Source organism: Lontra canadensis, unplaced genomic scaffold, assembly GCF_010015895.1.
Source record: "Lontra canadensis isolate GAN:19392208 unplaced genomic scaffold, GSC_riverotter_1.0 scaffold82, whole genome shotgun sequence".
NCBI lineage: Eukaryota > Metazoa > Chordata > Mammalia > Carnivora > Mustelidae > Lontra > Lontra canadensis.
Genome location: NW_022631076.1, coordinates 8,436,201 through 8,458,934, shown reverse-complemented (window position 1 = coordinate 8,458,934; position 22,734 = coordinate 8,436,201). Strand labels below are relative to the sequence as shown.

The following is a 22,734-nucleotide window of genomic DNA, read 5'->3' as shown; positions in this document are numbered from 1 at the left end:
AGCCGAAGGCAGATGCTCAACAGACTGAGCCACCCTGATGCCCCTCAAACAGAATTTTCCGCTGCAACTCCCCAGACAGGGGAATTTCCTCCACACAGGAGGCCCCCTAGATCTCCTCATGGTTCTTCTGGAAAGCATGAAGTATAACAAACAGTTGTTACGCATTACTCTTATGCCATGATTGTAATTTCATTAGGTCCTTTGCCAGTTCTTACATTATATTTTAATATAGAGACACAGGAGGGCACTCTAACCAGGCAGCAATAAAACTTAAATGATTTCACAGTCTTGGCAATTAAAAAAAAATGGATATTGGGGCGCCTGGGTGGCTCAGTGGGTTAAAGCCTCTGCCTTTGGCTCAGGTAATGATCGCAGGGTCCTGGGATTGAGCCCTGCATCGGGCTCTCTGCTCGGTGGGGAGCCTGCTTCCTCCTCTCTCTCTGCCTATCTGCCTACTTATGATCTCTGTCTGTCAAGTGGATAGGTTAAAATCTTAAAAAAAAAAAAAAAAGGATATTGACTTTGTAGAATCTGGTCCCTGCACGCCCCCCCACGCCCAGGTAGGATAACCAACTTTGCAGGAATACCTAGTTCTCCTGGGGGAGCTCACATGTGGCAAAGACCCCCAAGACACATCCCTCCACACCATCCAGTTAAGTTTCCAGGACTGTGGCTTTGAGCCACTCAGGACAGAAATGGGGATTTTTGCGGCTGAGGCATAAGATGGGGGACATGGTTCCCTAGAGCTCATATTTAGAAGGCAGCTGGCCAAATTAAGAGTAGAGGAGAGAAACCTGGTTGTGAAAACATCCTTCAAACCCACAGCCTGTCCCCATGAATTAAGTTTTCCTACCTGCAAATCGCAGATAGTACCTGTGATTGTCTGTATTGTTTACCAAAGGAGGAGAGCTGGAGCAGATCCGAAGGAACGTATCTGGGGTGCCATTTACCATCCCATAAAGTGCACCCGGTTTTATACTACAAAATAAAGCCAGCCTGCCTCTTGTTAATTTATTACAGCATACAGGAGGGACAAAGTGTGCTCCGTTGGCAGCCAAGTGACAAAAGTAACAAGGATAGGCCGGAACAGGACCCGCTCCTACGGACCGGTTTCCCACACTGATCTCCCCGGCTGGGGTCCCGACACCGGGAAGAAAGGGGCACGAGGCTGCCCCGGCACTTCCTCTCCAGGCAAGAGTGGGACCGGTTCCCTGCGACGGTGGGGTTACTCGAGGTCAAAGGTGCAGCCTTGAAGAGCCAGCTCTGGCTGCCTGGACCTTGAAGGGACGGCGGAGCCCAGCCCTGTCGTGGAGCCTTCTGCCCTTCCTACCGGCTCTGCGTCCCCGAGGGCTGTCGGGGCGCAGCCGCCCCCCAGTTGTCCCTGCCGCCGCCCGGCGGCCGCCCCAGGTTCAGCTCTGGCTCTCGGGCGTTATCCACAAACTCACCGCCAAGGTCTCCAGCGCTCTACGTTCTCAGTCCCGGGGCCTCTCCGGGGAGCCAGGGAACCGGAGCCAGCACCAGAGGGAGGAGGAGGGACGCGGATCAACAAAGGGAAGGACAGGAGGGAAAAAGTGACCAAGGAAAGGAAAAGGCTGCTGTTTAATTCCACTCAACAGGTAGTTGCGCGCGTCCGCCGAGACTTGGCGCTGGTCACGCGTCTGAGACCTCCAAGTCTGGCTCACTGTTGCTTCGGGGAGTGTCGCCTGGTATCCCTCTGGCACTCCACCCCCAAGGCTCGAGAGATCCTACCACTAGGCAGGTCCCGCGCTAAGCGGTGTACATTATCTTTCTTAATTTCCCCAACATCCCTAAGCTGCGGGAGCTGCTACCACCCGAGTACTGCGGACCACGAAACGACCGGAGGGACGCTGGGCGCCTTTCCCGAAGTTTTACTGCTCGTGGCGGAGCCGTGGCACGGAAAGGGTCTGTGCGATCCCGAAAAGCCCAGGCCACAGCCCACAGCCTCTCAGCTCTGCCCGATTACAGTCGGATCACTCTGCACGCACCTGTCGCGCGCGAGCCTCGATGGGGGTGGGGGGAGCTCGAGAAGAGAGGACCCAAGGGGTGACTGGTGACTCTCCTTCCTGCTCTTGGCTGCGCGGAAAGCTCATTTCGGGCGCAGGGGTGGCTTTGCACTTGGGAAAGGATAACCCGCCTTCTCCGGGGATCGCATTCCCTGCGGGGGCAGCGTTTCGGGGCAGTGTCCCCGCTGCGGCGGCGGCGGCGAGCGGAGAATCTGGGGTCCGAGAGCCCGCCCTGGGAGGAAGTGGGGTGGCGGGAGCTCGGCTGCCAGCCAAGCGGGCGGGGCTGGAAGCGAGGCCGCGCGTGCGGACGGTCCACGCGGTGGGTGTGCGGCGCTTTCATTCAAACTTTGGGAAGCCTGGGTTCCGGCGTCAGCGAAGGTGTGACCAATCAGAGTCCGGGGACGGGAATAAATTATGCAAATCACCATCTGGCGATGGGTCAGATGACTCCCATACTTTTTAAAAAGTACCTCGCCGGGAGTTCGAGGAGTGACAGCAGCAAGTCCTGGCTTCCCGGGCGGGCGGCACCGGTGGGGGCAGATCCAGTTCAAGCCCCTTCACTCTCCCCGCCACTCCCCGCGGCTCAGAGTAGCCAAATTCTCACTCCCACCTTCACCTACCTTCAGCGGGCCAAGGCCACCGCTCTCTGGCCTAGAGAGGGCTGCCCCCGTGGGGTCTTACCCGCGCCGACTGCTAGAAACCCCGAGAGGTGTTGTCTGCTTCAGTCCTGTTTGGGGAAGGGGGTGTGGCGGGGAAGGATGCGGAGCTCCGTTCCCCTGCTCTGCCTCTGGAGCGTCTATTGTTGCTTTGCCGCGGGAAGCTCCACACCCCCTGGTCCGGAGGGACGGCTGCAAGGTAACGTGCACTTACTCTTCTTACCACCCCCCCCCACCCCAACTTCTCTGTGCCACGTCCCCTCTCTGCCCGGCCGACCCCTTTCCAGCCCCTCCTGGTGCCCGGGAAGTCCTCTTGCCTTTCCCACTGCCCAGTCTCTCCTAATCAGCTTTGCAGTTCGCTTGCTCCTTGGCGCTTCTGCCGGGGAGGTCCCCCGCCCAGCGTCGGAGAGGCCCGCGCTCACCCTTTCGCCCCACCCCCTCCCATGATAAGGTGCCCTGGATCCGTGCCCTCCAACCGGCAGAGTCGGCCGCGGGCCGCTCTTCAACCTTGTCCTCTGCGAGGTGAGAAGGTTGTTAGAGCTAAATCGCCTGGTGCCCTCCTTCTAATATGGGTGTGGGTGTTTGGAAAGTTAAGGGAGCAGGGTAGCTGGCTGTGGTTTGACCCACGGTTGCCGGGAGCATTTGGTTGAGTAACGTGACTGTGACTGTGACCGAAAGCTGCTGGGCCTCTCCCCCCAGGGGGTTGGCCTCCTCCTCCCTTAGACCCTTCCAATCACCACTGTTCCTCTTCCGACCTACCTCTCTTCACCTTCATCCCAGATGCTGGCCTTTCTTCTTTCTGAGTTCTATAGGGCAGTCTCTTTCATCAGAGGGAGACTGCCCTGGTGGAATGAGGTCACCAGTCAGGTGTGGGGGTGCCAAGTCAATTAGTTAAGTAGGGGAGAGGGGACATCCCCTCAACTCTACCCCATTATCTCCTCTGCTTACTATTCTGCTACATTGAGCCATCATGGGCATGCTGTTGGCCCATGTCAGTTTATGCACACAGGGGCAGGTTAATTTGAATGAATGGGAAAGCTCTGCCTCACTCCGCAGGTTCTAGTACTAACTAGGAACTGTGACCTCGGGTAGGTCACAGCTCTAGCTCCTCTCCTGTAAAACGCTGACGTTCCTTCCAACTTCTGTGTTCTGTGATTCTGAGTATCTGCAGGCCATTCTTTTGAGTTGAGAAAGTATTTATCGTGTGCCTGCCTAGTGCCAGGCACTCACTGGGGGCGGGGGATGGGGAGAATACAAAAATGAACAAAACAGATGATCTCTGCCTCTTGGAGCTTACATTTCAGTAGTGGGAAGACAGACGGTAAACTCATTAAAATACATACACGATGCTCAGGAGGAGAAAAGTAAAGCAGAGGGGGAACAGGGTGCTGGTGGGGAAGGTGGTGCATGTTTAATTGGTAGTCAGGCTTCCCTCACTGTGAGGTTGAGGCAAGGAACTGAAGGAAGTAAGAGAATGAGCCGTGAAGGCATATGGATCAAGAATAATTGTGAAGTCCCGGAGGCTGAGCTGACCCAGGCTGAAAGTTGTAGGAATGAAGCTGGAGAACTCTGGGGTCTGAGAAGACCAGATACTCAGGGGAACATTTTATGTCAATATGTGGGTTTATCCACAAATCTGCCCCAGGAATGCCAAAAGACTTTTGTCGTTTTCTCCTACAGTTTCCCCATCTGGTCTCTGTGAATGGCTACCTGGGTGGGAATTGGGGAGGCTGACTATTTTTGCCCATGGTTCAAATTTCTGCTGCTTGGGGCTTTTGTTCATGACTTTAATGACAGTTAACCTGAGGTCTGCTCATGTATATTTAGTCGCATTTTCTGGAACCCTATCCTTTTACATCTGGTGTATTCTTTTCCTTCCCACCGCCACCTTCTCTACCATTTTGGTCTCTCCTTCCATGATTCCATTTGCTTCTTAGCTCTGGGATAAGTGAAAACTCCTGGAGGGGTCATTTGGTATTTTTTCCTTTGATCTCTAGGTGACAGGAGAGTTTGATTTGCTCATTTCCTAGCCTGTTATCAAGGGATAGTTTCCTGGATGTCTGGATGATGCAGGGTGAGGTTCTTTTATGACTGTCCCGCAACAGCATGGCGATAAAGCGCTTTGAGTTAAGAGGCCATAGAGACCTCACGGGCATCCGCTGTGTTTTGGGACCTGGGCGCTGTGTGTGAGCAGCGGCACAGAAAGGAGCAGTTTTGCTGCTCTTATGGATTTCCCCCATGGCTTCAGTCATTTATTTAACAAACTAGAAGAACGTCTGGCTCGTGTCTGGCGCATCAAGGAGTCCTGAGGGTGTAGGAGGTCTTTGGAGTAAGCGTTGGAATCCAGCTGGCAATGCTAGGGGAAGCCCATTGTATGATAGTAGATGGCTTCTTACCTCTAATTCCAATATCCCGAGTCCTTTAAAATAAGAACATTTTTTGGTAATTCGTCACTTGAGGGAAGGAGAACTCATTTGATAGGGAAGAGGAAAGGAAAGCAAGAGACATCTGTTTATTTCAGAGTTACAGTAATTCACTGTAATTAGGACTAGTGACTAACTAAAATTCTTCAATATGGTGGAGCTGTCCCTTTATCCTGTCCTCGCAACTCTCCTGGGAATTAAGGAGAAAACATTCGGCAGGAGTAAAAACTGTAACCCAGAGGATTAAGAAATGTGTTCAAGATTGAACTAGAACTAGACCCCAGATCTCTCGCTGTCCAAGCCCGCTAGATGCACTGACACGCTGTTCTTTTTCCCCCAGATGAGGGCCACAAATCCAGCCATATAGGGGTTTCTGCCAAACCTCCTGTAAGATTCAACCTCCGCACGTCTGGGGACTCAGACCATGAAGGATGCTACCTGTTGCTCGGCCACAACCAGCCCTTGGAAGACTGTGGCTTCAACATGACCGCCAAAACCTTCTTCATCATTCATGGATGGACGGTGAGCCCGGGGGAGGGAGCTCTGCAGCTTGACACCAGATTTGGTCTTCTTTGTTTTGGTCAATTAAAAAGAAGACTGGTGCTTCCCGATTCTGCTCTCTTTCTCTCTCCCCCTTTTCTTGTGGGCTGCTTGTGTTGCAGACAGCTGTGAAGAATGTAATGGGCCCTTCGCTGAGGGGGCAATATGGACTCCAGCAGGGTGGTATTTAATGCCGGCACACAGAGGGCTTTCAGAAAGTGGCTCTCCTGAAGGCAGCAGCCCAGCTCCACTGGCTCTTAAGGGGCCCTCTAATTACACTTAATTACATTGGTCAACCACTGCCTTGCGGGGGGCGGGGGGGGGCGTCCCTCCCTAAGAGCTGAGCTGAACAGCAGCAAGTTGACTGGCTCCGAGAGTCTATGAAGAGCCAGCTGGCCTGGCTCGCTGGCCGCCGTTGGCATGGTGCCCTCCTGTTTGCATAGAGATGGCTCTGGTTAAAGGCATTGGGGCTCTTTATGTGCCCTAGCTGGGCAATTCACATTGAAAGGCCCATGACAAACTTCAACAAAAAAGGGCTTTAACGCTCAGCTTTAGAAGCTTTTGACCAGCGAGGGGGTTTATTCAATCATATAATGATGGTCTGCAGGAAAATGACACCGTTAAGTGAGCAGGTTTCTGCCTGGGCTAATTGGGAGGGGACATTCTTCTTTTTAATGATGAGAAATTCATATCCGTTACATGCATTCTGGGTCTTTAGGTCTATCACCAACTGCTGGGGTCAGGCCTGGGAGTGGGGTTGGGGGGTGGGTAATTCCGCATCTACCTAATGTGCCTGGAGGGATGGCGAGGGCCTGGCTATCCATCCTCAGCCCACAGCCTGCAAGTAGAATCATACAATTGAACCTTTTTAAGGCCCCTGTCAAAATGCAAATACAAACTGCCAACAACTTACAAATGGGTTACATTCCAGAAAGTTCTTTTGTAATCTGTTTGGAGCTTGGAACAGCAGTTTCCCATAGAAGCAAGATGGTAAATGGCGTTTGGGTTCCCAGGCCAGGCACAGAAAATCTATTTATCGAATTCTGTACATGTGGATAGGTTTACAACTGGACCTAGGCCCTATTTATAGCTTTGTTTCTGTGGGAAAATGTGTTCTGAGTTCTAATTTGGGATTCCAGGGAGATATCTTCCCTACTCTGGAATCGAGAGGGGTGGCAGAGATGGGCTGTGGGAAGGGGTCATCTGTTAACTCTGCATTTGCCTAGGACGCAGCATCTCCTTGAGTCTCCGAGAGAGAGAAGCTAATTCTCCAGGGCAACCCTTCCCAGCTGCCTTTGGGGCCACTTGCTTGTCTGTGACAGCGACTCAGGCTAACCCCAGGCCAGAATGGCCACCAACACTTACCTCATAGTGGCCCTACTGGACAGTGGGGGGCAGCCTAAGACAACGGCTATGAAGATTTGATGGGAAAAGCAAGATAGAAAGAGCAATGGAAGACAAACATGTAGTGATCCTGTCTGTGGCCAGCCGTGCTCATGTGCAAACGTTTATTGTCTGAGCAGCCATTGTGAAAGTTCTGGAACTGGATGGGGAGAGGGTCATGGAACTGAATTCTGTATTCATCAGGACTCAAGAAGCCCATAGGAAGAATTTTTTAAAAATGTCTTGTTTTCTTTGCAGATGAGTGGCATGTTTGAAAGCTGGCTATACAAGCTGGTGTCAGCCCTGCAGACTAGAGAGAAAGAAGCCAATGTCGTCGTGGTTGACTGGCTTCCCCTGGCCCACCAGCTTTACACAGATGCAGTCAATAACACCAGGGTGGTGGGACACAGTGTTGCAAGGATGCTTGATTGGCTGCAGGTAATTACTCTGAAGAACAAGATCTTGAACCTGAACCTTCTCTCTCTCTTTTTTTTTTTTGGTTAAAGATTTTATTTATTTATTATTTATTAAAGATTTTATTTATTTTATTTATTTATTTGACTTGTGAGAGAGAGATCACAAGTAGGCAGAGAGGCAGTTAGAGAGAGGGGGAAGCAGGCTCCCCGCCGAGCAGAGAGCCCGATGCGGGGCTCCATCCCAGGACCCTGAGACCATGACCAGAGCCGAAGGCAGAGGCTCAACCCACTGAGCCACCCAGGTGCCCCCTGCCCTTTTTTTTAAGAGAGAGACAGCGAGAGAGGGAACACAAGCAGGGGGAGTGGGAGAGGGAGAAGGAGGCTCCCCCCACCCCTAGCAGGGAGCCTGATGCAGGGCTTGATCCCAGGACTCTAAGATCATGACCTGAGCCGAAGTTAGACGCTTAACCGACTGAGCCACCCAGGTGCCCCAAACCTGAACCTTCTTAAGAAAATACAGCTCAGACTGTGTTACCGTGAACTCCAGGAGCCTAAGAGTGTCTTTGGGATTCAAATTTTTACTGAATTAAGTATTGCTTGAAACGCTTGAAAGCTGGAACTGTGGAAAGCCTTTCAGTTATCGACATATTTCTGGATCTTGCCTGTTGCTTTATTTGCTGGAAGAAAATTTGACTGATGGGGCATTACTGGCTCATGCCCTCAGGTTGGGAATAGTCAGGAGCCAGGACCAGCCTGAAATCTTGAAAAATTCCTGAAGTCTGCTCTTTTTCTCTGAAGGGTGGCTGTTCTCAGGGGAAGGAGAGGGTTGGTTCCAACAAATGCAGTCTAATGCCACGCTTAAAATACTAAGTGTGGAAAACAGATCTCAAGGTCTTACATTTACTCTGTAGAGGTTAATGATTTGCCTGAGATTGGTGGACTTACCCGGAGGCAGGGGTGTACTGGCAAAGTGACCCCATGGTCTGGCAATTCTAGTCTGACCTTCCTTTTGCCCATGGAGTCTGATGAGTCCTGGCATCATCCTGGTTAGGGCCGGTGAGCAGTACCCAAGTTCTCTGCCTGGGGGTTTTATAGAGCTGGGTTTCTGAGCTGTGGGGTCCAGGGCCGACGTCCTCACCCTGCCAGGGAAGTGCCCTCTCTCTGGGTATCCCGGGTGGGCTTGTGGTGAGCAGACCAGCAGCTCCTGGGGCCTAAGAGGCGGGGAGAGAGCAGGCTGCTGCAGGCCATGGCTGGCGCTTAGTCTCCAGTGAGTCGGGTGCCCCTCATAGTGCCCGAGAGAATGGAAATGTAGCCCAAGGGTCAGGGATGTGGCTTCTAGTCATAACCTCCACCCTGCCCTCAGCACTCAGCATTTAAAGTGCCATAAAGTGCTTTTGCCCTCCCCTTCTCTGGCGACATCCCATCCCTGTCTCACTGCCAGCAATGCGGGCCATGCCCTGGCCAGTGTCTGTCCCCGGTTCCCCTGGCTCTTCCTTGTCGCCATAGAATTGTTGAACTGTTGGTGACCCTGTGGGCTCAGGACCACACACATCACTCACGGTCACTTTTGTGACTTCCCACAGGAGAAGGATGATTTTTCTCTTGGCAATGTCCACTTGATTGGCTACAGCCTCGGCGCTCACGTGGCTGGGTATGCTGGCAACTTCGTGAAAGGCACGGTGGGCAGAATCACAGGTAGGTTCTGCTTCCTGCACTATGGGCTCACCCCCAGCTCCCTCGGCTCCCCTGCCAAGCTGGCTTTCTGCACTGGAGTGCTCTTGCACAAGGGAGCCATGGACAGTTAGCTTTGGAAGGGAGCCGGAGGATATCTAATCTGGAGCTTTCCAGTGTTCTTTTTAGACACAGAGTCCTTCTTTCAAGTTGAACTTGTGTGGGACCCTGATATATGAAACAGATAGAAGGGATGTTCTGGTGGAAGCTGGATAGATGGTGGGTAGTGTTTGCTTTGCTATGGGGCCTTTGCCTTCCCCAGAGAACTCTCAGGGTCCCAGAGCACCAGAAAACACAGTTTGAAAACCACTGGTCTAGTCTGACAGGCAAGGGGCAAACAGCTAATAGCTTACATGCAGAACAGGGGTGAACCCCGGAGTCTCACTCCGTTGTCTACAAGTGATGCCCAGGGTCTCTAGGGAAATGAACGAGTGTCGGATTCTAGTCTGAATTCTGCCTTATTTCTGTTTCACCACCGACAGCCTTTCCCCAATGTTTTGCTGGAGCGTTTATTAGTGGTAATTTTCTGTTCAGAATGGATGCTTCAACTTTTTCGTTAAAGAGGCCGTTCTGATATTGGTACCCAGGTCGTCAGTGAAAAAAATTGTGTTTTCCATCTTGAGCTTCTTATGTGTGTTTGGATTAAATCATCTAATGAGTGGAAAAGTGTGAAAGATTTTCTTTCCCATTTTTGTGCTTCCCCCAGGCTTAATAGCAAATTTGTTGCCCTAAACTTTTATCTTCCTTCCAGAATTCTCAGACTCATCTTCACTCCCAGCTTCTCTCTCACCTCCAAGATACCAAGGGCCCAACTGGTTGGTCACTGAGAAGGAGAGATGTGATCAATTTCTTTCCAAGCAGTGTTTTTATTTTAAAAGAAGAAGAAGGGAGTCCTTAGCTAACAAACGATTTAGTAAAGGCACACTTTCAGGTTTTAGCACCATGCTGGTGGGGTAGATTTAAAAACATATGTATTTGTGAAATTCTATTGGCCTGCCTCCAATCATCCCTGGGTTTCAGTCTAATACACACACACACACACACACACACACACACACACACAAGCGCATGCGTACTCCTTTGGATCTAGTTATTTGATTTAGCGTAGCTTGAGAACCTCATTTTTGTCTACCAAGCCTGTGGGGCCCAGGGTCCAGGTGGATAGTGATTGTGTGGCCACGTGACTGCTCATTAACCCATTGCTGGTGCAGAGCTGTTCAGCTGTAAGCCCCTCTGGGGTCCATTGTCCGAGCAGCTCCCCTGGCCCCCAGTGAGAGGCACGATGCTTCAGAGCGAGACCAGCCTTGTTCACGTCCCCATCCCCCCCTGCCGCCCAGGAGGGTCATTGGCTGCAAGGACAAGCCGCAGATCCTCCCGTTCCCTCTTTCTGAATCTGAAATGAGATGGGGCTAGGGAAGAGTTTTCCAGCTCTTTACCCCTGCCTGTTTGGGTGGCGGCTGCTGAGATGCAGGCTCTGCTGGCCGAATGCTAATCAGTGCTCTGAGGGTCGGCTCCCTGTCCGGGTACACCCCTTTTCTCCAGCCTTCCCTGTGGGCAGGCGCTGGGTGAGCACAGTGGGAAGAAGTACCCTCTGGCCGTTGCCAAGCAACCCCGCAGAGGGTATGTGGCTCACCTGATGCGTGCTGTTGTGCATGTCCGATGGGGGAGGCCAGAGGTCAGAGGGGGGAGTGCCCTCCCTCTCCATTGGTGGACTTCCCATGGGCCTGGGAATGGGGTGGTCCCAACTAGTAGAAGGACCAGACTGCAGCTTGTGTGGGGTCCTGAGACCCATGATGCTGCTGTACGGAGGCCAACAGGGGGACACCTGAACCCTAGTCTTGCTTGAATTAGAGTTGTGGACTGGGGTTTGCCCGAGTTTTACCTTTTGAGAGAAGTCTGGGTGTTAGTAGGGAAGAGGTCATAGATTTCTAATTGAACCTGTGTCTAGTTAGTTACAAGTAAGCAAGCAGATTCATTTGTTCATTCAAGAACTATGAATTCAATGTCCTCTCTGCACAGACACTGGGCCAGATGCTTCCTAATGTCAAGTACCTAAGATGTGAGGAGGACTTCATGCTATCTCTAAGACACATTGCAGTGGGGCAAAAGGGGCCATTCGGCTTAATTTTACAGATGGGAAACTAGGACTCCGTGCTTAAATCATGGGTACAATGTCTTACATCCTAAGTAGCAGAGCCAGGAATTCAAGCCCAGGCTGTCAGCTTGCAGAACCCATACCTAGCAGCTAGGCCATCCCACCTCTTCTTTGTGGGTGGAGATAAAACAGCGATTGAAATGCAGCCGGCCCAGCCCTGCCAGGCCAGAGCGCCGAGGTTTTCCCGGGGGCGTATGCGCACGTATGTGCGCGTTCCATTAGCGGGACAGAGCACTTTGGTAGGGCTCTGAGTGGAAGGAGGGGCGGTTCTCCACCTGCTCTTTTTTTGGTGGGAACAAGCTCTCCCTCTATTCCTAGTTTATAAAGGTAAATTGTGCGACTTTTCCCCAGCGTCTGTGAGCCCTGGCTCTGTGTCAGGCTGGGTGAGTCTGGGTAGGCGAAGGCTCAGCCTGCCCCCCCAAACAGCAGCCCCCCCCAGGCCATCTTCTCCAGAAGCCCTGTCAGCCGCCCGCATTCCTCCAGCCCAGCTTGGTTTCCATGGCACTGACCGTCTGGTGGAGACTTTTGTTCTTATCAAGCAAAGAGCCCCTCTCTTGTATTGGTTGCAAAGCAGAATGGTCTTCTCTCTCTCTCTCTCTTTTTCTTTCTCCCAGAAAACATAGCAAGAGGCAGGGGGAGGCTGCTTGTGTTGGTACTGTCCCTCGGAAGCCTCTGAACCACGTCCTCGTGGGCTGTGCTGGGGGTCACTGCTTTCGTGCCATCTTCCTTTGGGGCCCTGGGCTGCGGCTGAACCACCAGGCCGTCCGGGGCTTCCTTTCTGCCTTGGTCATATGGGCATTTCTCTAACCTTCTTCCGGAACTTGCTAACTTTCAGTCTCTACAGTTCTCCTGAGTGACGAGTTTCATAAGTTTACTGTCCTTTCCAGACAATAGCTCTGCTTGTTGTTTAGTCTGAAATCACCGTAGTGATTCAAGCCTCACAGTGTGCTCCCTGGTTCTCCTGTGCTGGGATCTGATGGGCTCTGTCACCCATGTCTTCCTTTGACGACTCTGCTCTTAGTCTTAACTCCCCTCTGATGTGGTGTTTCCAGTCCGCGGTGCCTTGGCCTCAGCACCGTTCCCATTCGGGGTCAGCGAATGCTTTGTCGTGGGAGCTGACCCGAACAATGATGCGTGTTTATCGGCCTTCCTGACCTCCACCCTCCAGCTGCCAGTGGCTTCTCTCCCTCCCTCACAACTACGACAACCAAATATGTGTCCAGACATTGCCAAATGTCCTTCCGGGAGCAAAATCACTCCCAGCTGAGAACCACTGTTCTAGACTAAACCGTACTCAGTATTCTCAGCTTTCTCCAGGCTCTCTCCCTGTGTCTGTACGGCAGAGAGCCGTCCAGGCTGGCATGAATTTGGCTCCCATAATTACTTGAGCTTGGTAATAGTGGCTGCTATTTACACTGACAAGGCCTTATTCTCTTCATATCTCTCATTAACTGTATGGATTAAGATGTTCAGTTTCAATGTTATCGATGTTACTGATGGTGGGAGTTTTTCCCAATCTAGTTCATAGACTACCTCGTTTTAGAATCACCTGGGGGCATAAATACAGATTTCGGGGCTCCACACCAGGCTTGATGATCAGAATCTCGAGGGGGTTGGGGAATCTGCATCGCATGCTTTGCAAACTCTTCTTTCTGAACGGTTTCCATTCATGTGGTTCCAGAATAAGTCTCTTTTCTTATTGCTACTACCTGCTCGCTTTCCTTCCCCACCCTCCCCACCTGTGGCACATATACACTGGCTGCCAGTGGCTTGTGTGGTCTTTCTAGAGGGTTTTGTTTTTTTTTTTAATATTTTATTTATATGTTAGGGAGCGAGAGCAGGGTAGGGGGAGCAGCAGGAAGGGTGAGAGGGAGAAGCAGGCTCCCTGCTGAGCAGGGAGCCCCATGTGGGACTGGATCCCAGGACTCTAGGATCATGACCAGACCCTTAACCAACTGAACCACCCAGATGCCCCTCCTTCCAGACTTTTTTTTTTATAGCTACATAGTAGAATTTGAATTTTCAACAAGCTCCCAGTGATATTTGTGCTGTTTCAAATGTGAGAACCAGTTCTTGCTACATTGCTGTTTGCCTGTTCAGTGTGGAAAGTTTGCAGGCAAAAAGATTTCACCTTCTTGCTGCAGAATACAGGAATTCTGGGGGCCTGAGATATGGATCTCAGTGTGTCTGATGTGGTCCCCACCCCTGATTTCGCCATTCCACCCTTGGGCCTGATTCATCATTAAAGGAAGGGGAAGAGTCAGTCCACATGCAAATAGCTCTATTTGGATAAACTGAGTCTTCCCTCCAGAACATGCAGGGAGCTTGGTCATTCTGTAAAAGGCCTGCTTAATTAAGGCTTTGGAAGGTTTTCAGTGGCAGAAAAAATGGGACGAATGGCTTAGTTTGGCCAGCCTGAGTTCTTTCTAGAACTGCTCCATTTGTGACAGGCTGGGGCTCCTAGGAGCTGCAGGTCATTGTGAACCTGGCAGCCGGTTTTCTGAGTCTGCTGAGGTGGGAGGACAGGCGAGGGGTTCAGAAGAAAGCGCAGGTTCCCTAAGTGCGGGCATCACACGGTTCCAGGTTTATGGGGCTTGGCTCCGAGAAGGCCTTCCTTGTGCTCACGTGAATTTACCTGTAACTCAGGACTCATGGATTTGGTACATCTGATATGGTTGGTATTGGCTCCCCCTTCTGCTGTAGGTTTGGATCCCGCCGGGCCCTTGTTTGAAGGGGTGGACATCCACAAGAGGCTGTCCCCTGATGATGCGGACTTCGTGGACGTCCTCCACACCTACACACGTTCCTTCGGCTTGAGCATCGGGATTCAGATGCCTGTGGGCCACATTGACATCTACCCCAACGGGGGTGACTTCCAGCCGGGCTGTGGGCTCAATGACGTCTTGGGGTCAATCGCATATGGAAGTGAGTTCCTTATTTTCTGCTTCATGGAGAGGTTTGACTTGGTTATCACATCTCCTCCCAAATCAGCCCAAGCTGGTAGTGCTCCCAACAGTTCATTTCATAATACCCCCTACACCCCCATGGGGCTACAAACCCCTTGTACAGTTGGTCCTTCTATAGGCTTGTTAACAGCCATCTATGGGGCTCTGCTTGGTCTTCTCATGCTTTGAGGTCCCAGTTATTAGTGGCTAAATTCTTTTCATAAGGAAAGGAATATGTATTTGTTGGGGAAAAAAAAATCAAGCAATGCAGAACTGCATAGTGCAAAAACTAACCGCTTTCTCCCACTCCCTCTTTTATTCTTCAGAGGTAGCCAATAGGAACAATTTTGTATGTATCCTTCCGATCTTTTCTTTGAAAACGTGTGTGTGTGTGTGTGCGTGTGCACGTGAGAGAAAGAAATTATATTTTTGAACTCACATTGTTCTGTAACTTTCCTTTCTCGATCATAATATATATACATATATATATATGTGTGTGTGTGTATATATATATATATATATATATATATATATACACACAGTGAATATTCTTCAGCATCAGAGCACATAGATTTACTTGACTTCTTTTTTTTTTTTTAAAAGGTTTTATTTACTTATTTGAGAGAGAGCGCACGAGAGAGCATAAGCAGGGAGGTGGCAAAGGGAGAGGGAAAAGCAGGGTCCTCACTGAGCAGGGAACCTAGTGTGGGGCTCGATCCCAGGACCCTGAGCCAAAGGCAGACACTTAACTGACTGAACCACCCAGGTGCCCCTCTTCCTTATTCTTTTTTAAAGAGTATATAATCTTGTACAGAATGGATGCACTACAATTTAATTTTTTGTGACATTTTAAAGAAGGAGAACCAAGATGATGTCTCCATTCACTTGTGATTTACCTTCTAAATGCCTGAGCCTGTTCTCAGCAGTCTTGAGTTGAACTGAATTTGCTGCTGAAACTGATGCGTGGCCGTCTCTTCCGGGTTCCCGCTTGCTCACTGCCTCAGGTCCTGGCAGTATTGCTACGTCTCCTTCTGTCGTAAGACTGTAACCCTCTCCCACTATGATACTATTCAAGCAGCCCCCGCGAGGCTTGGAGGTCAATGCCAGGACCCCCATCAGATGGCGGCATTCCTTAAGGCCAGCGGTGTTACTGAGGAAGGGGTGGGATGGCTTTGTCAAATTTTTCTTAAGGTCCTAGGATTTATGGAACCATCGGCTTTAGCTTCTGGTTAGAAGAGATAATGATGTGCCATGGGCCAGAAAATCCAAATCCTACTCACACTGATCGTGTGACTCTGAGCGAAGTACTTGACCTCTGTGGGCCTCGGGGCCACCATCTCTATTTGGCGAGAGGCTCATGCTGTGTGTCCCCTGTGTCTTGCTCCACCAGCAATCACGGAGGTGGTGAAATGCGAGCACGAGAGGGCCGTACACCTCTTTGTCGACTCCCTGGTGAATCAGGACAAGCCGAGTTTTGCGTTCCAGTGCACGGACTCAAACCGCTTCAAAAAGGGGATCTGTCTCAGTTGCCGGAAGAACCGGTGTAACAGCATCGGCTACAATGCGAAGAAGACGAGAAGCAAGAGGAACAGCAAAATGTATCTCAAAACCCGGGCAGGCATGCCCTTCAGAGGTAACCCTCCATCCCCACGGCACCCTGAGGGAGGCCCTTCATTTTTCCGTTTCTTCTCAGTAGCGTGCTGTAGACAGGACACATCCCAGCCCCGGGAGATGGGGCTGGCACAGTGAAAATTCAGGTCATTGCCAACCAGATGACGCTGTGTGTGCCCTGGGGAAGTTCATCATTAAAAATAAGTGGTGGGGACCCCTTTCATGATGTGCAGCGTCCCTCCCTGATCGCAGTGTCGATCTCTCAAATTTGTGTGAAGATAGGATTTTTTTCATTTCTTTGCATTGGCCTTTTGCAAAGCGATGTCATACTTTCCTCATTTGAGTGTCATGACACATCTGAGATGGGACCAACAGGGCATCGGTCATGGCTTGCATTTCTGTAACATGCTCTAAGACCAGAGGGGTTTGTGGGTGTTATTTTACACATGAGGAAGCTGGGGTTCAAAGATTTAATACGTTGGTGCTTCATTCAAGGTCACATGGCTCCGGCTCTGAGAGTTCCTAGGCTGGAACTCCCCCTCCTTCTCCACATTCCCTGAACTCCGAGTTTGGGGCTCATTTGATACTACAGTGATCCCTTATGCCATTGCATGGAACAAGAGCAGAGGGGGGCTGGAGGCTGGGCTGGACCAAAGGGACGTCAACCCCTCAAAACTCGGTGTGCTGGGTGACTCAGTTTGAGTCAGAATGTGCAGAGATGGCCAGCAAAACTCAGGAATGCCTTTGTTCTGCTATCTCTGCAGTTTACCATTATCAGATGAAAATCCACATCTTCAGCTACAAGACAATGGGAGAAATCGAACCCAACTTTTATGTCACCCTTTATGGCACAAGCACAGACTCCCAGCTTCTGCCTTTGGAAATGTAAGTCACGAGCTCCCTTTGATGGGCTCAGGTCCAGGAACAAGTTACTCTAAGAATGGGTGAGCGTGGGAATGTGTGAACGTGTGCAGGGGAGGGGCTGGGTGGCTCCAGAGCATCTGTGGTCCACATTCTCCACCAAGCCCTTGACTCAGGCCCTTTCTAGGAGGGAGGCCTTCGGATGAATCAGCAGCATGAGAAGCTGCTGGGTCGGCTGGACAGAAACTGCTGTTTCATTTCAGGCAACGCCTGACACCTGAGGCTGTAGGAAATTTGGAACATAAACGCCATTCCTGCACCGTTTCTAGTTGTCTGTGGGAAGGGCACATAGCAATCGGTGTGTATTTTGTCGAATGCACGCAAGGTTGGGATTACCAAGTGATGTCATCAAAGTACTTGCTTCCTAGGGCTCAGGGTCTAGTTGGGGGATCAGATGTGTGTGCACTTGCTCTCGCACACAAATGGGGTGGGACAGGCCCCCAAGTGTCAAATGAGAGGGACAGGCAGGAAGGGCTGGGGAGTTTAGCAGAAGACCAGTGTCTGTGGGCCCATTTCTCTGTGGTCCCCGGGGGGCAGGTGCGGCCACCGTATCCGCCCACACAGTGGGACAGTTTTCCAACAGCAGGTTGGTGACGCATGCCCCGGTGTTTCCTTGTAGAGTGGAGCAGATCGGGCTGAATGCCACCAACACCTTCCTGGTCTACACCGAGGAGGACCTGGGAGACCTCTTGAAGATCAAACTCACCTGGGAGGGGACAGCTCAGTCCTGGTACAACCTGTGGAAGGAGCTCCGCAGCTACCTGTCTCACTCCCGCAGCTCCGAGCGGGAGCTGAATATCCGGCGCATCCGGGTCAAGTCTGGGGAGACTCAGCGGAGGTAAGGGCCCCGTGTCAACAACTAGCAGAGGGCGTCTGCCTCCACCGTGTCCTCTCCTTTGCTGAGCACGCACTTCCAACCTTGCCCTGCCCCGAGCATGTAGCCAACACTGTAGACACCTTTGTAAGGAAAAGGGAATTCTGCATTGAGACCTCTGTCAACCATTGTGTGGCTTGTGTCCTGATTCCAGACCCTCAGCTGAGGGGGCTGGGGTCCAGTCTCAGTTGTGTTTGCCGGACGCTGTGTTGGCCCAGAGGAAGGAGGGCTTCTCCTGGATAGGATCCCTTAGGAACATTGCCTTGCTCATTGGTGTGTTATTGGGTGCGTGCCCCTATCTTTGCTTGCCCCTGTCCAGAGAAGACTCCAGCAGCAAGCCTGGGGAGTCCCCAGGGATGAGGTCTGCCTGAGGCCCTCGTTTCCCCAGCACCCAATTTTCAGAGCATTGTACCCTTCCTTTGGAGGCTGTGAGTCAAGGTTATGGGTGGGGCCCTGACGTTAAGTAACAGAGCATCCTCGGTGCTATGCCAGCTGGCATTTCCCCCATGGTTTTCAACTTCAGCCTGGCATGAGCGCTCCAGACCTGAATGTTTCAGGCCTCTGAAACTGTGCCTTGACTCTGAGCAGACTTCTAAGCGGAAGTCAGGGAAGCCTTCGAGACCTTGGTAAAGAGAAGAGGGTTTCCTTGGCCACAGCTCTGTGTGGACGGCTGGGAGGTCATTGCCAGCCTTGGGATGATAGGAAGCAGCCTCCACCATCTCTTTACCTAGTCTGTTTTGTGGTCTCCATTACAGTTCTTCCCGTGTCCCATTTCTATGCATCGCCGGGGGCACAGTTTGACCGAGGGTGGGCGGAGGCCAGGGTCCCTTGTCTGAGTGATTCTGGCCTAGAAACCTGGAAACTGGGGGAGCCAGAGCCTTTCACGCCCTTCCCCTGTCTCTGGGTTACAGTAAATATGTTCTCCAGTGTGATGAGATGTTATTAAATTTCCTTCCGAAGTGTTCAGACGACAGTCTGAGAGTAAGAGTTCCCCTTTCCCTCCTCCTCACCTCCATTTGGTGGGCCCCTTGCTATTCTGTTGGGGGTGAATTGGTCTCTTAATGTTGTGTTAATGTTTTTTAATTTCCTGATCTCCATGAGGTAGGTCCCCTTCTTGTGTGTTTATGGGCTGTTTGGGCTTCCTGGTAAAGGTTCTTAAACCTGTTCTGAATGTGGCTTTTGTCCTTTCAGTCATCACGTCCCATACATCAGGGTCAGGTGCCCCATATACGTCTTTTGGTCATAGGGTCATGCTAACGACACACCGTCGAGGTCCATATGGTTTGGCTCTAAGTTACAGTCAAACAGTTATTTGAGTACTGATTTTTCCCATGATCTTGGTTGAGCAGTTTCTGAATCTTTGATTTTGACTCACTGCTGAATTCAGTTACACTTGTTAGTGGGTATTTCTGAGCACCCGTTGGAGGTATCCTGAGTTCCACCAGAGGTATGGATATCCATGAGCAATTCAGGGCGGTGTATAATGTGTTAAAAGAAGACAAAACGTTCCTAATTAACTCCATGCCATACAAGGTATTGACCATAGCAAAAACAACACTTATGTAACAATATGCTTTTCTATTAAGGTCAAGAGCTTGGGCTGTCAGGGAGGCTTCAGAGAGGCTATGCCTTGAAAGGTAGGCCACTTTTGGGTGGATGGACAGAAGAAAGTGGAAGGGGCTTGATGAAAAGTCGCATGAACCCAATCATGACAGGTGTCCTAGGAGACGTGTTTAGGACTCTTGCAGCAGCAATGGGGAGGTCCGGAGGTCTGGGTCAGGCAGTGGCAGGATGAAAACACCCTTTCCTCCTTGCTTGGTCCACTTTGGATCCAGAAAGCACCATCTGGCTAAGGCCCAGTGAGTTTTGCCTACATTGGTGGTTTCCCTTTCCTCCTAGATTAACTTTTTTTTTTTTTTTCCTAGATTAACTTTTTGTGTGCAAGACTTTGAGAACACCAGCATCTCCCCCGGTCGAGAGCTCTGGTTCCACAAGTGTCGAGATGGCTGGAGAATGAAAAATGAAACCAGGTAACTGGGACTGCTGTGCAGTGTGTGTTGGTGCCCCTGCGTGTGCTGGACCTGGTTCTGGGCACATGGGACACAGCAGCGAACAAAACTGGTACAACTGATCCCTTCTTTTGTGAAGCTGATGTGTTGGAAGGAGAAGGACCAATCCGTGGAGTAGAGGATGTCAGAGTGTGGTTGTGTCTTTCTGCCTCTTGTTCTGCCTCCCTGGGAAGACTTTCATAGCCCATGGCCTTGTTGGCATCAGGCTATCTTAGAATGAATTTCTCCATGGCGACCAGGGCCGTGGGAAGTTTCCAGGGCTCCTGGCTTCCTTCCGGGCACCAGTTTGGAGTGGGGAGTGAGGTGGGAAGGAAAGGAGAAGTGCCAGATACAGTCCCCATGTTGAGGTTTTCTGGAGCCCCGGGTGGTGTAAGCAGATACTAGCTGGCAGCTCTCCCTGTCTTTGAGAAGTAGGCATGCTCGTGTGTGTGGCACTGAATCAGACAGAAGGCCCATCTTGTGCCCCGGTGCCCCATGCTGGAGTCCCATTATTTCAGAATCGAGGAAGGCTGGTCTCATGGTGTGAGGCAGCAGGTGCTTCCAAAGGGGAAGTTCGTTCCAGAGCCTCTGAGCCTAAACACCTGCTGGGGAGGTTGGAGATGGTCCCCCCGCTGGCCCCCACCGCTTACCTCAATCGAGGCACTGGGTAATAATGCTGTCACCGTACACCGATCCCGCGGCATGTGTCCACTTGGGCCCAGCGCCTTCCCTGTGCTATCTCACTTACTTTGGTCATCAACCCCATGATGCTGGTGGGGTTAACCCTGTATGCTGTTGTGGACCCCCCGAGGCTCAGGGAAGTTGGGTCATTCTTTCTAGATCCCCCAGCTGGTGATGGCTGAGTGAACATTTGAAGCACGTTGCTTGACTCTAAAGGTTGTGGCCTTTCTTGAGCGTGGAGGTTTTGCCTGCTCGCCTTGACCTGGGTATCAGTTACCAAGCAGCTGCACCCAGGCTGGGGTCCCCTGTGATGAATCGTCTGCCAGCCCCGGGGGGCCAGTCTGCATCCCCACTGCTCTGTCTCCTGTTCAGGGTCACCAACCTGACCACAAGCTTGGTGATCATGGGACGCGCAGCTTTCCGAAAATTGCCCGGCTAATGAAGCGGCTCAATCTAGTGCAGGCCCGTAGGATAGTCGGCTCTAATAGTAATTTTAGTTCTTTATGTTTGTGTTCAAATGTATACATTTCCAAGCGCTTCCCCCAATACTGATTTCATCAATTCTCAGAACAGTCCTGTGGATTGGACACGCCCAGGGAGGATCCCTGTTCCTATCGTTATTCTTGTGATAACATATCTTATGATAAGACATTTTATTCTTCTTTTCCGCTCCAGAACTTTACGACACTTGAGAATGGTGTAACTCACCTCCTACTGCCTCCTTGAGACAACAAGGCATCCATTCCTCTACCCTCAAAGGAACAGAAAGCAATAATAGAAGCCTGAGTAATACGTTAGCACCAGGAGGTCCTGACATCCCTAGACGTAGGTTAGGCCTTCAGTGTTCTCTCCCCCAATACGGATACTCGTCACCCATTCACTGATAAAGAGACTGAGGTTCTGGGAGGTTCCATTGCATGATTGCATAGCTGAGATTAGAGTAAAGATCCCTGGATTCTGTCTTGTCCCATTCCTGCCATCCTACAGTCTCTCTTGTGTTTCAAAGTCAAGGCAAAGAGGACTCATGGATAGTTCTCCCTGCGTGTGTGTGTGTGGCACGGATGAGTATTGTGCTGAGCCTGTGCAAGCCAGCGCTGAGGTGTAAGGAGCTAGGAAGCCAGAGACTGCCCCAGTGTTGTGTTTCTCTAAGTGAATCCGTGGCTCATTGGGAGAGGGGGAGGAGGAGGCATTCAGGACCCTTTTCTCTTGTTCTGAATAGGAAGCAAGTAAAAGAGTGTGACAGGTGTGTAAGAAACCCTGGTGTTGAGGTAAACAGAGCACACACTCAGTGCAGGCTGGTGTGTTTGCCAAGCGAGTGACTGAGCGCCTCTCTTACAGGGTCCCCTACAGCCTCGCTACGGATCTTCTCTGAGGGGCCAGCCAGGCCCGCCCACCCCTACCTTCCAGGGACACGGAGGAAAGTTACGGCTGAGGATGCCCCTGATGGAAGGACCCCTCTTGGCCTGGACCCTCGAGCACCCGGAGGAGTCTCTTTGCTGGGCCCACGACCTTACCTCCTATGACGGTTGGGACTTCTCACCAGAGGGGACCACGCACTGCTGTTTCTGCTGTTTCCTGCTGCTCTAGAATAGCTCTAACTCCAAACCTATGTGCAAAGGGTCAAAGGCCCGGGGTCTCTTGTGCACACCGGGCTGGTTTCTAAGGGACTAGATGAGTCCGTGCTTTCCCTGATACAGAACACTTGTGGAAGCACGTGGAAGGCTGTCAGCTGCCAGACCTGACCTGAGAGGTGGGGAGCGGTCGTTGTGCTGGGAGCTGACTCGTGGGATGGCAGACCTGTGACTTCGTTCATCCAGAGAGAGGGGGTGACGATCTGGGGTGGTGGCGAGGCCCTCACTGTTGGGGTTCCGTGGGCTGCCCTGATCACTCCTGGTTACGTTTCAGCCATTCCGTCCTGCTTTCCGGCTCATTCTCTAAAGCACACATCATTGGCTTTCTCGGTTTTCTGTTGATTATTTTTTGATTGGACAAATGTTTGTTAAGCACTTAACCCTCATTAGCACATGGCAGGAGACACATTCATAAACCTCCCCAGACTTAGAATCTGAGCGGGTTGGGATTTTTAGACTCCCTTCCACTGGTAGGTGATCCAGGGGTATACGTGTGATGAGGGGCACGAGGGACACTGCAGGGGGGTGGTGCTGGGGGCTACAGGGTGTGAGAGTTGGGGATCCCAGGCGTAGAGGGATCTCAGCCAGTTCGGGAAAAGTGACATGTTTTGGTCACTTGCATGGGAGCAAGCAGAGTGCCGTACGTGCTGGGGACAGAAGGGTGGCCAGTTCCCAAATGTGACGGCTTCAGAACA

General features: G+C 51.4%; 1 protein-coding gene across 2 annotated transcripts; it reads left to right on the top strand.

Moving 5' to 3' along the window:
• The first annotated feature begins 2,493 nt into the window (after positions 1-2,493).
• On the top strand, positions 2,494-22,523 carry LIPG (lipase G, endothelial type). Of its 2 annotated transcripts, none has more exons than XM_032882541.1 (10): positions 2,494-2,879; positions 5,444-5,625; positions 7,285-7,464; positions 9,026-9,137; positions 14,032-14,253; positions 15,664-15,906; positions 16,649-16,769; positions 17,425-17,643; positions 19,605-19,709; positions 21,759-22,523. In XM_032882541.1, exons 1-10 carry the CDS (start codon positions 2,783-2,785, stop codon positions 21,778-21,780), a joined length of 1,503 nt encoding a protein of 500 aa, XP_032738432.1. In that variant the 5' UTR covers positions 2,494-2,782; the 3' UTR covers positions 21,781-22,523. The 2 variants fall into 2 exon arrangements, with proteins under 2 accessions (XP_032738432.1, XP_032738431.1); XM_032882540.1 differs by having other exon boundaries at positions 21,747-22,523.
• The last annotated feature ends 211 nt before the right edge of the window (positions 22,524-22,734 follow it).